The 13,855-nt window shown below is 41.0% G+C and overlaps 1 protein-coding gene across 3 annotated transcripts in view; it reads right to left on the bottom strand.

Annotated features, from left to right (window-relative positions):
* Positions 1 to 13,855, bottom strand: part of CHRNB3 (cholinergic receptor nicotinic beta 3 subunit) — a 108,435-nt gene that overhangs the window by 52,480 nt on the left and 42,100 nt on the right. For 2 of the 3 annotated variants that reach the window (XM_077476109.1, XM_077476110.1), the window contains one exon: positions 644 to 795. The exons of the other annotated variant lie outside the window; for it this stretch is intronic. In XM_077476109.1, the coding sequence (XP_077332235.1) occupies positions 644 to 795 (152 nt within the window). The remainder of the gene's footprint in view (positions 1 to 643; positions 796 to 13,855) is intronic. 3 annotated transcript variants of the gene reach the window in all.

Raw genomic sequence — 13,855 nt, 5'->3', positions numbered from 1 at the left:
TGGAAGGTTTATGCACAGTTGCAAGACTCTGGAGGACTCTACACCTTGATGTCCGTGGGACCCCAGAGGCACCAGCAGCTTCAAATATCTGTTTTCTGCTATGTAATTGTGTTTTAGCAGCTGCTCTCTTGATCCAATGCATGAATCTGGCAGAAATCTTCCTCAATGTGCCTTTATCTGCACGAAACCTGTCTGTGCTCTGACTCAACCACAAATCTCTCAATAGTATGATGATCCCGCTTAAGTTTAACAATGCATAACAAAGCATTAAACTATTTCACTCTTTTCGGCAGCAGATAGATCCTTTTTCTTCCCCTTATTGCTTGAAAATGGTGCTCTGCGTAATAATGTGGGACACCCGCCTTTAGTATTTTTTCCTTTAATTAGGCTCACCTGGCAATCTAATTATTACAGGTGTTCGAGATTGTTTTCAGTGAGCAAAAGAGCCCTGAGACACAATGCCATCCATGAGTTAAACTGAAAAACAAAATATTTAATCTTTGTGACACTGAAATAGAATTTGCATAATAATTTGGAACAGGTTGTAATATGAATTGCGCTCCTCTGGCTTTGAGTAATATAAATGAGTTGTAATGTGGTTGTTAAACAACTATATGATAAAAAAACGAAAATGCCTTCTTACCACATCAACGAGCTGTGATATCTTCAAGCCAAAATTCACTTTTATTGTTTTATTGGGGTTTATAACAGGTCTAACCCATTTCTGATAACCTGTAAAAAGGTTCCGCAGGAGCACATCTTCTATTTCTGCCAAAGGATGGATGCTGCAAAAGACTTAAACAAAAAAAAAAGACCTCTGATAAGTTTTAGCATGCTTCCATTGCAATAATGATGTAGAGGATAATATTTATCAATATACATAGGCACCTAAATGCATACTTTAATGCCTTGATATTGATGCAGTTCCACTGAGAAGCTGATTGGTTAGTATGCACAGATGCACCTGGTTCTGTTTACACCAGCTCTAGTAAATCTCCCCCATATTCATTATGTCCTATGAGTAGGCACTACTGTGTCACATATTACACAGAGCCTGCCTTCTGAACCTCAAGAGGCACAATCAGTATATGAAACACAGAAAGATCAATTTTTTGGTTTGTATTGCTATTACAATGCTGATGTTATAAAATGAAAGTGCATGCTGTGATTTTAGATCTCCTTTAACCACTTCAGTCCCGGAAGAATTTACCCCCTTCCTGATTGGGCCATTTTTTGCGATATGGCACTGTTTCGCTTTAACTGACAATTGCGCGGTCGTGCAACACTATACCCAAACAAAATTGATGTCCTTTTTTTCCCCAGAAATAGAGCTTTCTTTTGGTGGTATTTGATCACCTCTGGGATTTTTGTTTTTTGTGCTATAGCCAAAAATACACAGACAATTTTGAAAAAACCCCAATATTTCTTACTTTTTGCTATAATAAATATCCCCAATAAAAAAAATAAAACAATTTCTTCCTCAGTTTAGGCCGATATATATTCTTCTACATATTTTGGTAAAAAAAAATGAAATAAGTGTATATTGATTGATTTGCACAAAAGTTATAACGTCTACAAAATAGAGGATAGATTTATGGCATTTTTTTTAATTTTACTTTTTTTTACTAGTAATGACAATTGCAATCTGGGACTTTTATTGGGACTGTGCCGGACAGATCGGACACTTTTGACACTTTTTTGGGACCAATGACATTTATACAGCGATCAGAGCTAAACAGCCACTGATTACTGTATAAATATGACTGGCAGGGAAGGGACTAACACTAGGGAGCGATCAAGGGGTTAAATGTGTTCCTTCAGCGTGTTTTAACTGTAGGGGGATGGGACTGTGTGGGGGAGGAAACCGATTTTTGTTCCTTTATAATAGGAACACACGATCTGTCTCCTCTTCCCTGCCAGAACGTGGATATGTGTGTTTACACACATACATCCCCATTCTAGCTCTGTCAGGAGCAATCACGGGTGCCTCCTATAGCCCCCTATACCCCTTAAAGCAGCCGCCGTACAGTTTTGGCGATTCGTGCAGGGGAGACATTCCTTTTGACGGCAGGCAGGTGGCAAGAGGTTAAAGAGGCAAGAAATACATCATACTTAGGAGCAGAGTTGGTCTGATGACCTGGCTTTACTCTGCTGCAGTTAGGCAACACAGATCACCTTATGTACCCTACCTGTTACTAGTCATCTTCTTGCTTCCAGCAACAGACTGATGCATTAATCTCTCTGTTCTATTTTTTTCAGCATGCTCCTTGTTATGGTATGCAGGACATCTGATTATTCCCAAGCAATATCCCTCTTTCTCCCATTATAAGTACTGCTGAACAAGGAATTACATGAGATGGAAATCAGGTCAAATGTATTTATTTATGCTAGCTTTATTGTCAATATACAGTATTTCACAAAAGTGAGTACACCCCTCACATTTTTGTAAATATTTTATTATCTCTTTTCATGTGACAACACTGAAGAAATTACACTTTGCTAAAATGTAAAGTAATGAATGTACTTTTGTGAGATACTGTAAATGTAAGCCAGCCTTTGTCAACCTTTTTACCCCATATGAACCATAAAATAACTTTCAGGCTCACAGGAATACCTTCTAAAACCAATTAATCATGTTTCAGTGGGATAAATGTCTCTTACATTGGTGGTCAGTGGGAAAAATGCTCCCCTTACAGTGGTTGCCAGTATGCCATTCCTACAGATATCTAAAAACATACCATTGACTCTGCTAAGTAGCACCATTAGGAGGGGGACCGGTTGTCCGTTTACACCCGATTGTCCTTAGGCTAATTTCACACTGGGGCAGTGGGTACGTCGGCGGTAAAGCACCGCTATTTTTAGCGGTGCTTTACCGTCAATTTTTTGCGCCGCTATTCGCCATTCAGACACAGAGCCCCTCGGCCCCACTTCCTCTATCTCCTGATTGGCTAACTGACTCTGACAGCAGTGGGAGTCAATGGCACCGCTGCCGTGTCTCAGCCAATCGGAAGGGAGAGTTCTGGATAGCTGAGGGACTCGTGGACATCTCTGGATAGTGATGGGGCTCAGATCAGTATTAGGGGGGCTGAGGGGAGCTGCTGCACACAGAAGGTCTTTTATCTTAATGCAAAGAATGTGTTAAAATGAAAAACCTTCAGACTTACTTTAAACCCATCTATTTCACAGTTGATCCAGAGGAGGCAAAACAACAGCATCAAAGCATGATCCAATTTGCTCCAGCAGGGGAAACAATTCCTTCTTGATCCCCCCAAGAGGCAATCAGATATTCCCTGGATTCATTTTACATATAAATGTTAGTATCCAGTTATATTAGGCATATTTAGGAAAGTATCCAGGCCTTTTTTAAAGCAATCTACTGAGCTGGACAGAACTTGCTCTCGAGGGAGACTATTCCACATTGTCACAGCCCTTACTGTGAAGAAACCTTTCCATATTTGGAGATTAAATCTCTTTTTCTCCAGACATAAAGAGTGCCCCCTTGTCCTCTGCGATGACCTTAAAGTAAATAACTCAACACCAAATTCACTATATGAACCACTTATCTATGTTTATACATGTTGATCATGTCCCTCCTTAATCTCCTCTTTTTAAGAGAGAATAAATGCACTTCCTCTAATCTCTCCTCATAGCTGAGCTCCTCCATGCCTCTTATCAGTTTGGTTGCCCTTCTCTGCACTTTCTCCAGTTCCCCAATATCTTTTTTGCCAACTGGTGCCTGAAACTGAACTGCATATTTCAGATGAGGTCTTACTTATTTGGGCAAAATTATATCTTTCTGTCTGGAGTCCATACCTCTCTTAATACAAGAAATAATTTTGCTTGCTTTGGAAACTGCAGCTTGGCATTGCATGCCATTATTAAGCTTATGATCTACCTGAACACCCAGGTCCTTCTCCACCATTTATTTCCCCTGTTGTACTCCCCCTAGTATGTATGATGCATGCATATTCTTAGCCCCCAAGTGCCTAACTTTACATTTATTAACATTAATCCTTATTGACCACACCGTTTCCCAATTAAACAGTGAATTGTGGCTGGCATGTAAGTTGGAGATATCCTGCAAGGATTTTACTCCACTGCATAGCTTGGTGTCAATTGCAAACACTGAATGGTACTTTTGATCTCAGACTCTATATCATTTATAAATGTATTAAAAAGCTATGGTCCCAACACTGAGCCTTGGGGTAAACTACTAACAACCCCAGACCATTCAGAGTAAGAAGCATTAACCACTACTCTCTGAATTATATCTTTTAGACAGTTGTCTATATATTAAAGATACTTTCACATTGAGGTGCTCTGAAAATAGCACCTGCATAGCGCCTATAAAGAGCCTCTCCTGTCTCTCCAGTGTGAAAGCCAGAATGCTTTCACACTGGAGAAGTGTGCTTGCAGGACGGTAAAAAAAGTCCTGCAAGCAGCATCTTTGCAGTGCTGTCCGCTCCTAAAGTGCCCCTGCCCATTGAAATCAATGGGGCAGTGGCGCCACTGCAGCGGCTCTTTGTGGGTGGTTTTTAACCCTCTTTTGGCCACTAGCGGGGTTAAAAGTGCCCTGCTAGCTCCCGAATAGCTCTGCTAAAACGATGGTAAAGCACCGCTAACCTCACCCTTATGGATGCAGATTGAAACATACTCCTGTCCATCTACATCTATTTCACAGATGATGTGGATACCATTTAAAAACAGACCTACTATACTCTATCCTTTTAGCTTGGTTTATGGGACAGACTCGCCAGGACCTATCTTTTTAAATCTCCCCCCATACTCCTTTAGCACCTTTGTTTCTAAATCCCAAATATACGCCAGGCCTCAATCTTCACACCTTTGATTCGTGAATTAATAAAGGATATACGCGAATAGCAGATTTTTATGACCATAGGGGAATGTTAACTAAACAATTTCTGATTGAAAAACATCAGACTCCGGAATCTGAATTCTCTCGATATTATCAGATAGTGAATTTTCTTAACTCTTTAAAGTGTAACTCAGATATCAAATCTATGATGCCCATGGAATATTTATGTAATCATTTTGATAGGCTTAAAAGTCATATTTTGTCTCTTTACTCTATCCTAACATCTACTACAATCAAACAAGGTTATATGGAAAAATGGGAAAATTATTTGAATGATACTTCAGAATTGAAGCAATGGTATAGACTAGACACAATGCTTCCGAATCTCTTGTTAACACTTTGATCATCAAAGCCAAGTATAAAGTATTAGTAAGATGCTATATGGTTCCAAAGAGAATAGCTTTCTATGTCCCGGATGCTTTACCATTGTGTTTTAGGGGATGTGGTCAAGAGGGGATGATGTAACACATATAGTGGCAATGCCCAAAAGTAAAACGTTATTATCTTATTTACTCCCTCACTCAAATCAATCTAAAAAAATCCCCTAAACAAGCATTACTATGTAGTACGGTAGAAAGAATACCAAGACACCTGGGAAGATTGATTCAGTTTCTCTATATAGCAACAAAAATTACCATAGCTAGATCCTGGATCCTTTAATATATTCAAAGCTAAACTGTCTTGGATTATGGTCAATGAGCTTCTTTCAGCCATTTTAAATTATAGGTTAGACTTGTTTGAGAAATCCTGGAAACCCTGCATTGATTATCTGGATTATGAATCCTAAGATGTACCAGCTTAAATAACTCTCATACACAGATAAGTTGGCATGCAGTACTTTCGTTATGGACTAATAGGGTCCCAGTTGGACCCGATGAGACACCTAATTTTAATATTAGGATGACATATAACATTCAATCCATATTTTATTGGATAATTTTAGAGACTCTATATATATATATTGGGTAAGAATTTCAAATAATACTTACATATACATATTCTCATAATTTAAACATCTATACTCATAAATTTTTTTAAGATCTTGAGTTGATTTGACTTATAGTCACCCTAACCATTTATTACAATGTATTTCTGCATAATAATTGTTAATCTAATTGAATTATTATTTTTTCCTGTGCTTTATTATATGTTAGATTTTTCATTGAAATTCTGAATAAAAACAATGAAACAGAAGTTAAACTAACAGGTCTATAGTTACTTGGTAAAGACTTTGATCCCTTTTTAAATCTAGGCACCACATTGGCATTACGCCAATCCAATGATATTATACCAGTCAAAAGAATCCCTAAAAATTAGAAACAATGGCTGTGAAATGACAGAGCTCAATTCTTTTAGGATCCGTGGGTGGATGCCATCTGCTCTGGGTGCTTTATCCATCTTTATTTTGTCTAAATATTTCTGGACCATATTACTTTTGTGGATCATTTGGGGCTGTGCCAATACCATCCCCATTATGGGAATGAGCTTCCCCATGCTCTCTTGTACACACAGAGCTGAAGAAGAATATCCTCATATTGCTCCCATAAACTAGGTCTGAAAACCAGTGAGAAAAGCACATCTATAGGTAATGCCTTTTCCTCCATAAAGTGTAGGAGGACTTCTATGAGGGTAGAAGATCTATATTTGCACAGTATGTGCAGGAAGGATTCCATTATACATATGAAGATCATTCTAATATATACTGTACCTTGCATTAAGCTCCAAAGTGCATTAACTATGGCTATAACTACTGTTTTGTAAGTTGTCTTCAGATAAAAATTGTGTTTTTGCAAAGTAAGCTGATGTAAGGGTGGCTTTTTTAGCTAATTATTACAATCCTTAACCATTTAAAATCTTCTGTAAGATTTAGATTTAATTACAACATTTTTGCCAATTTAAATTTTTTCCAGAAGCTAAAACACAAATATAATTAGATCAATAACAATTTAAATATAATTTTTAAAACTACAGTATAAAGTTATAAAGTAAAAAGGAGGTATATATCTTATTTAGCAAAACACTACTAGCATGAAAAAAATTAATAAAAATATATACATTTATATTCAGTGCTGGTTTAAGGATTTTCACACCCTAGACTAATCTTTATTTTGCCACCCCCACCATGGCTCTGCCCCTGACACTACCCCTTTGCCCTGCCCATGTATGCAGTGGAGGTGGCGACCTGACATCATGCAGCGCATGTTAACGAGCAAAAAAGAACGCATATCAATGCGGATAGGTTACGGCAGTACACAGATTGAAGAAAAGAGCTCCCAGGGCTACAGATCCCAGCATGCCCGGGCTGCTATGACATTGTCAGTCATAGTCATCCCAGGATGGTGCTGGAAACAAATGGAAGGAAGGTTTCCCAGCTGTCATGTACTGTACAGGGAGGGGGAGGCTCACCTTGTCCCATTCCTCAGCAGCCTGGTACAGCCCCGCGTCCTCCTGCTCCGCACTGTCCTCCTTCCGCCTCCCTCTGTCAACACTGGCCACCACAGCCAGGGAGGCATTAGAGGACTGGCGATATGTGAAGGGCTCACCTCTGTCTACCTCTGCACAGTGTTGCCGCCTGCTGGTGTATTAGGAGAACTGGAGGGTGCAGTGATAGTGAGGAAGTTCTATCACAAAACAGTGCAATGACCAAACATCCTGTACATTACAACGTCCGGGTGCTGCGACTGTACGGGACATCGCTGTGTCAGGCAGTACACTTTCACTGTGCCTGCACTCGTGTGGGTTGCACCATACTGTTTACAGGTGGTGCCGTGGCGGCGCCCTTGACTGATGTGCGCTTGAGGCCAGAGCCTACCTCGCCTATTGGTAGCGACCTGTTTATATTCAGTAATAGGTTAAATATCAGTTTTAAAACTAAAGTATACAATTATAAAGCATAAATTTGGTATTTTATCAAAACACTACTAGCATGAAAAAAATTAATAAAAATATATACATTTATATTCAGTGCTAATATGAAAAGAAAAATATATATAAAATTACATTCTGATGAGGTTGCTTTACCAAATGAGCAAATACATTTTAAAAGTAATTTAGTATATTGATCATACATGGATCTAAACATATGAAACCCTGCTGCTGTAAAATACAAATTTCTACCAATTTTTCCAAGACCAAATGCCACTTTAAACAAATCAAAAATGCACTAACTGCAATAAAAGAGGTAATATACTCTCTGGTGGTCCATGTCTCCTGCCTCCCCTCCATTTCAGCACTACAGCATTCAGCCTTCCGAATCCAACACTTGGAGTATTGGATTCCTGTGCTGGTGTATAGTCTAGGGAGAAGGTGGTGATTGCTGAAGAGGTCCGGAAGTGGTGTTGCATACACACGGTCGGACTAAGTTGTGGGAAGTTCCGGTTGCAAAGAACGCGGTGACGTAGGCCGCGTACGACGGGACTAGAAAAAGGGAAGTTCCTTTGGGCTCCTTCTGCTGATCGCGTATTAGTAGAAGTTTGGTGAGAGACGATTCACGCTTTTCAGATTTGTGCTTCAGTTCATTACTGCTCTTCAGTTTGTGCTTGTCAGTGCGTATCTGATTATCAGTGCATGTAGTCAGTAAGCATTTGTTTCTCATTGTGGACTATATCTTGGTATAGTACGCTTTGATTTGCATTGCTTATTGTCTGCTTGTTTCTGCTTTTCAGGTCGTTCTTTCAGGCTTATCGGTGCTTTCTGTTGTCCGTTCTGACCAGCCGACCGTTTTGAAACCATGTTTCGTGTACGTACTCGTTGTAGAGTTTGTGCTGTGCAAGGGCTTGGTGTTGGGCTTTTAGCTTTCACACAAGCCCGGTCCATGAACAGGGCGAGGAGGCGTTTGTGAATTGGTTGCTCCAGCGTGACCAGTTCTCGCACATGCCTTTGCTCCGTGAGATCCGGGAGAATAATCCTGATGATTTCAGGAATTATCTCCGGATGACGGACCCCATTTTTCACCGTCTGCTGGCTTTGCTGTCCCCTTATATCAGCAGGCAGGATACCTGCATGCTGCAAGCCATCACTCCGGAGCAGAGGCTCATCACCACGTTACGCTACTTGGCGACAGGGAGAAGCCTTCAGGACCTAAAGTTCTCCACAAGCATCTCCCCCCAGGCTCTGGGGATCATTATTCCAGAGACCTGTTCTGCCATCATTCAGGTCCTGCAGAAGGTTTTCTCCTTTAACATCATATTCTATGTATTTAATGATTGCTAATGTCTTGGATTTCTTTCCTCATTCCCTAATTACCATGATTGCAATATGCTCTAATTGATATGCTCTGCCCCTTTGTCCTCATGCATGCTGGAAGCTTTTCAAGTTCCTTTTTTGTCCTTCATGCATATTTGCCTTCACAAACTTCCCCACCATGCTCTTCTGGACCCATAAACCTATAGTCTAGTCACTTAGCAATGTTTTTTGTCAGCTCCATACTATTGCTTTCCTCTAAACACACCCTAAAATGTCTACAAATGTTATGTGTGTGCTTAAATTCATGCAGAGTGCCATTTGTTTTTGGTTGGGCCAAACTACTTAGGAACCACCCTCCCCCAAACTGCTAGGTCAGCTGATAGCAATCCATCTGCTGACTTTGCCAAACCCAATACACACTCTACCTACCTTTTGATGGTCAGATTTATGGACGAATTCACCAAAGCATGTAGTGCAAGGGCCTGCCTCAATACTTTCAAATGCTAAATTTTCTTGTTTTTTTCTCCTATTATTATCTTGATATGTAATAGCAGAATGTCAAAATGTGCTTCCATTTTTTTTTCTTTGGTATTATGAGACACTTCTTACCTGTCCGGTGTGCTGCCAATAGGGGCTGGCCAATAGGGGCTGGCCAAAGTATCACACACTATTTATGCATTCAGCTCTCAATGAAGTGGAGAGGGTTACCTGTCCAAAACATCCCCCCCCTCATTTTTTGCAAGGGCCCATCAAATGGGGGGGATGAAGGGGTGATGACTCTGATAAGGGGACCTTTTACTTTAGGCTTCAAATACTCATTTCCCAAAATGTTATACTGATCTTGGCCAAAAATGTGTGTGTCTAATCTGCTTGCAATGTTGATGTGCCAAATTACAAATTTTTTGTCTTGTTTCACTCCACAGTTTCCTTCAATGCCACAGGAATGGCAGACTGTGGCCTCCCACTTTGCCAGCTGTTGGGACTTTCCCAATTGTGGAGGTTCAATTGATGGGAAACACGTCCGCATCTTCCCACCCCCCAACTCGGGGTCCTACTATTATAATTACAAGGAGTTTAATAGTATCGTGATGTTGGCGGTGGTGTCAGCGACCTATGACTTCCTTTATGTGGACATGGGGCAAAATGGCCGGATGTCAGATGGTGGAGTGTTCTCACGGACGGAATTCTACTGGCGTCTCCAGAGTGGCAGTCTGGGCTTGCCACCCCCAGAGGAGAATGTCGAAGAACTCCCGTTCGTATTCGTCGCGGATGAGGCTTTTGCCCTGGCAAGCCACCTGATTCGGCCTTTCCCAATGAGGACCCTCACCCCGGATCAGAGGATCTTTAATTTCCGGCTGTCCAGAGACAGAAGAGTCGTGTAGAACACTTTTGGCATACTGGCCAGCCAGTTCCGCCAATCCACATGGTGGAATATAAACTCAATCACATAGTGCTTGCCTGCTGTGTTCTGCACAATTTCTTGAAAAGACATTCAGCTAACTATGCGGTCTCAGTTGGCCCAGATGCAGACTTGCCTGAAAATGAGAATCTCACGGCCCTTGAAGCTGCTCATCTTGGCTCCCCCCCCCCCCCCCCAAAGCGCCCACGAGGTCCGAACCCAATACATGGAGTACTTTGTGTGTAGAGGGGCCTTTGATATGCCAGACAATGTCTGAGAGGCATTTTTTTAATACATTTTTCTTTGAAACTACAATAATCTTTGTTTTCATTTACTGCTTGGCTTGGTTTTAGGTGTCTCCTAGGTATTTTTGCTTTTTTAAGTTGGGCCTTTTTCTACAACAGTGCAAACCCAAGTTCTGAGTGAGATGAGGTGACAGTCTCTTCTTCAGATATTCTTATTATGTTGTGGGTCTGCTACACACACACACCTTGTTTTTATTGCTAATGTATGTAGTGCATTACTGACAAAAATATTGCTAATTTTCAGCATCATGGCAGAAATATGTGGGGTCATAAAAATGGTGTGATTGGGGAAATTTACACATCACTGTGGGTGTTATTTACTAAAGGCACATCCACTATGCACTACAAGTGCACTGCAAAAGTGCACCTGAAACTGCACTTGGAGTGCAAAGTGGATTTGCCTTTAGTTAATAACACCCATTGCTACAGAAAACAACAATTTTACTACAAATACTGCTTTTACGCATTGAAAAAGGAAGACACATTGTTGATAATTTAACTTTTTAGTCAAAGCACATTCACATGTGCGTTTAGTAAAGGGTTTTACAACAAACCAACATATTGGGTGTATCGAAAACATTATTTTCGGTTACTTTTTTGTAACTTGGCATTTTTGTGTAAACAGGCATGTATCAAAGCATAACATACAGAACACAGGAACTTACAAAGTTCAACTTTGAAAAGTGAAGACAATATCAGACATGAGTATGTACAAACTGGGCTGATATTGCCTTCATCACATGTGGTGTCACCCCTGGAAAATCCAAATTTGGAAGATGCACACAGTGTGTCAACATGTGCTATCTCCCATCATGGGGGATCAATGGACATGTTTTGGGGGTGCAACCCCTTCATCTGAGCCACTTTCCACAAAACACGTACATTGATCCCCCATGATGGGAGATAGCACATGTTGACACACGGTGTGCATCTTCCAAATTTGGTTTTTAGTAAAATACAAAAGTTGTTTGTTTGAAAAAAAAAAACCTGAGCTAGTTTGGGGTGTTTCAATCTCTCCCCAAAACATCAGTGATGTTCTTCATTTTATGTTGAACATCATTGATGTTTTTCTGTATAATTTCTAAATCGTGATTGCACCCCATTATCTCCCCAATCAGGATCTGGGCACTTTCACTGGTAAAATGTGATTCTTCTTCCACATCACCTAAAAAAACAAAAATATACACCGTGTATTATAAATATGACAACATACATTTATTAGCTTACCGTAAGCTGTGGTCTCCGACACTCACCTGTTGTGGGGACAATTTGTCCAACTTCAACAATCTCTCCTTCCTCCTCCTCCTCTGCTTCTGGTATTGGAATTTCGCCTTCTTTGGGAGGTGTGGGGTCCCTGGTGAATTCCCTGAGTTTAGGAGATCCAGATGCCATTTATTACCCCAGGATGTTGTACTACGAGAGGCTGCATTTTATGGCAGACCAGGGGGAACCCAGGCCACCACTCGACCGTCTTCCTTCAAGGCTTCCTTCACCCCCAGCTGAGGCTTCTGATGTCCAACCTGGGCCTTCCAGGCAGCAACATGTGGAGGGGCCCAGCTTGAGACAGGTATAGCATTGTTGAACATATTTCTTGTTCTACATTTAATGATGTTAACTAGATGTTATTGATCAGTAAGTTGTGATTTAACAAAGTGGTTTACATCTCAATAGACAGTAGTGACCAAAAATGATTGGGAATGAAAAATGCTGGGCTCAGAATGATAATCTGTTCTATTTGATAATATTCAATTTGCAACAGTCATGAGCACAAAATTGTGTGATTGATGAGCAAAAAACTAAACCTATGTCCCATTTTCATACACAGGAAGACCTCAGCCGGGGGGAGGCTGTGGCAAGTGGCAGCCAGGAGGTCGACAATCGCCCTCCTTCTCCTCCTCCTGCCACAACTACAGGAGCTGAGCCAAAGCCTGGAAGGAAGCCTGGAGGGAAGTGCCCAAGGAAGACCAGAGAGTGATGGCCTGGGTTCAGTCTGGTCTGACAGAAGATTCAGCCTCTTGTAGAACCACAGCCTGGGGACATAGATGGCATCTGCTCTTCCTGATATCTTGGACTTCTGGACCAGACTGCTCTCCCTGAGATATGCACTTCTCATGCCACCAATTTTGCATTTTCGAATTAGTTCATGTCTGCCCCAGGGGCCAAGGCTTCGCCAAATTGACCAGTTTCTCCAGCGTTGCCTTCCTGTTTATTTGTTTGACACCTAAATAAAGTTTTTTTTTGGTTGAAGAAATATTTGCGTATGTGTTTTACTTCAGAAAGGACAGTTTATTTGTGAGCAGGCAGGTACATTTCAAAAATACAAAGTCAAATGAATAACAAGGGGCACCAACACTAAACAACCTCCTGTAGATTAAAAAAGAAAACAATAAAATAAAAAGATAAACATGGTGTTGTGGTAAGTTGACACAAAACACACCCAAAAAAATGCAAAGATGAGCAAACTGTCAAAAAAGGAGATGCTGATTCAAAAAACCAACCACAAAAAAAAAAAAAAAAAAAGATTGGGTAGATGTGACAATTTAAAATATTGTAAGCATGCGTGGCACCTTGTCTGTCAGACTAGGCTACACAAGATCGGACTATGTCCGATCGGAGCATGTTGTCGGAAAATTTTATAGCCAAGTTGGGAAACTTGGTCCGTCGGATACTCCGACGGAAACAGTCCAATGGAGCCCACACACAGTCGGATTATCCGACAACACGGTCCTATCGGACATTGTCCATTGGAATGTCCGACCGTGTGTACAAGGGCTAAGACTATCTATGGAGGCGAGTTTACCCTCTGAATAAAAGTGGGGGATAAGGACATCGTCAAAAGGCCATTCCCGTCTGAGGAAATTAGGTGAGTCACCTGGAGAAAAATCGGGATTGCCTCTGTGGTTAATGGGCCCAGAGTCGGTGCGAGAATTCTGCTGGCTGGGGCTTTCCTGAATAGCATTAATGAAGTGTGGATGAATGGATGTGTGGCAAGTGTTTGCGGCCATTGTTTCGGGAGCAGCCAAGGAAGAAGGTGTAGAGGAGTGGGGGAGAAGGAATTTTCAAGAGAGACCCATACTTTTTGGAGGGGTG

The sequence above is a fragment of the Lithobates pipiens genome, unplaced genomic scaffold (genome assembly GCF_037356315.1).
Source record: "Lithobates pipiens isolate NorthernLeopardFrog02 unplaced genomic scaffold, aLitPip1_a1.2 Scaffold_13, whole genome shotgun sequence".
Taxonomy (NCBI): domain Eukaryota; kingdom Metazoa; phylum Chordata; class Amphibia; order Anura; family Ranidae; genus Lithobates; species Lithobates pipiens.
Note: the sequence above shows the minus strand (reverse complement) of the source record. Positions and strands in the feature narration are given on the sequence as shown.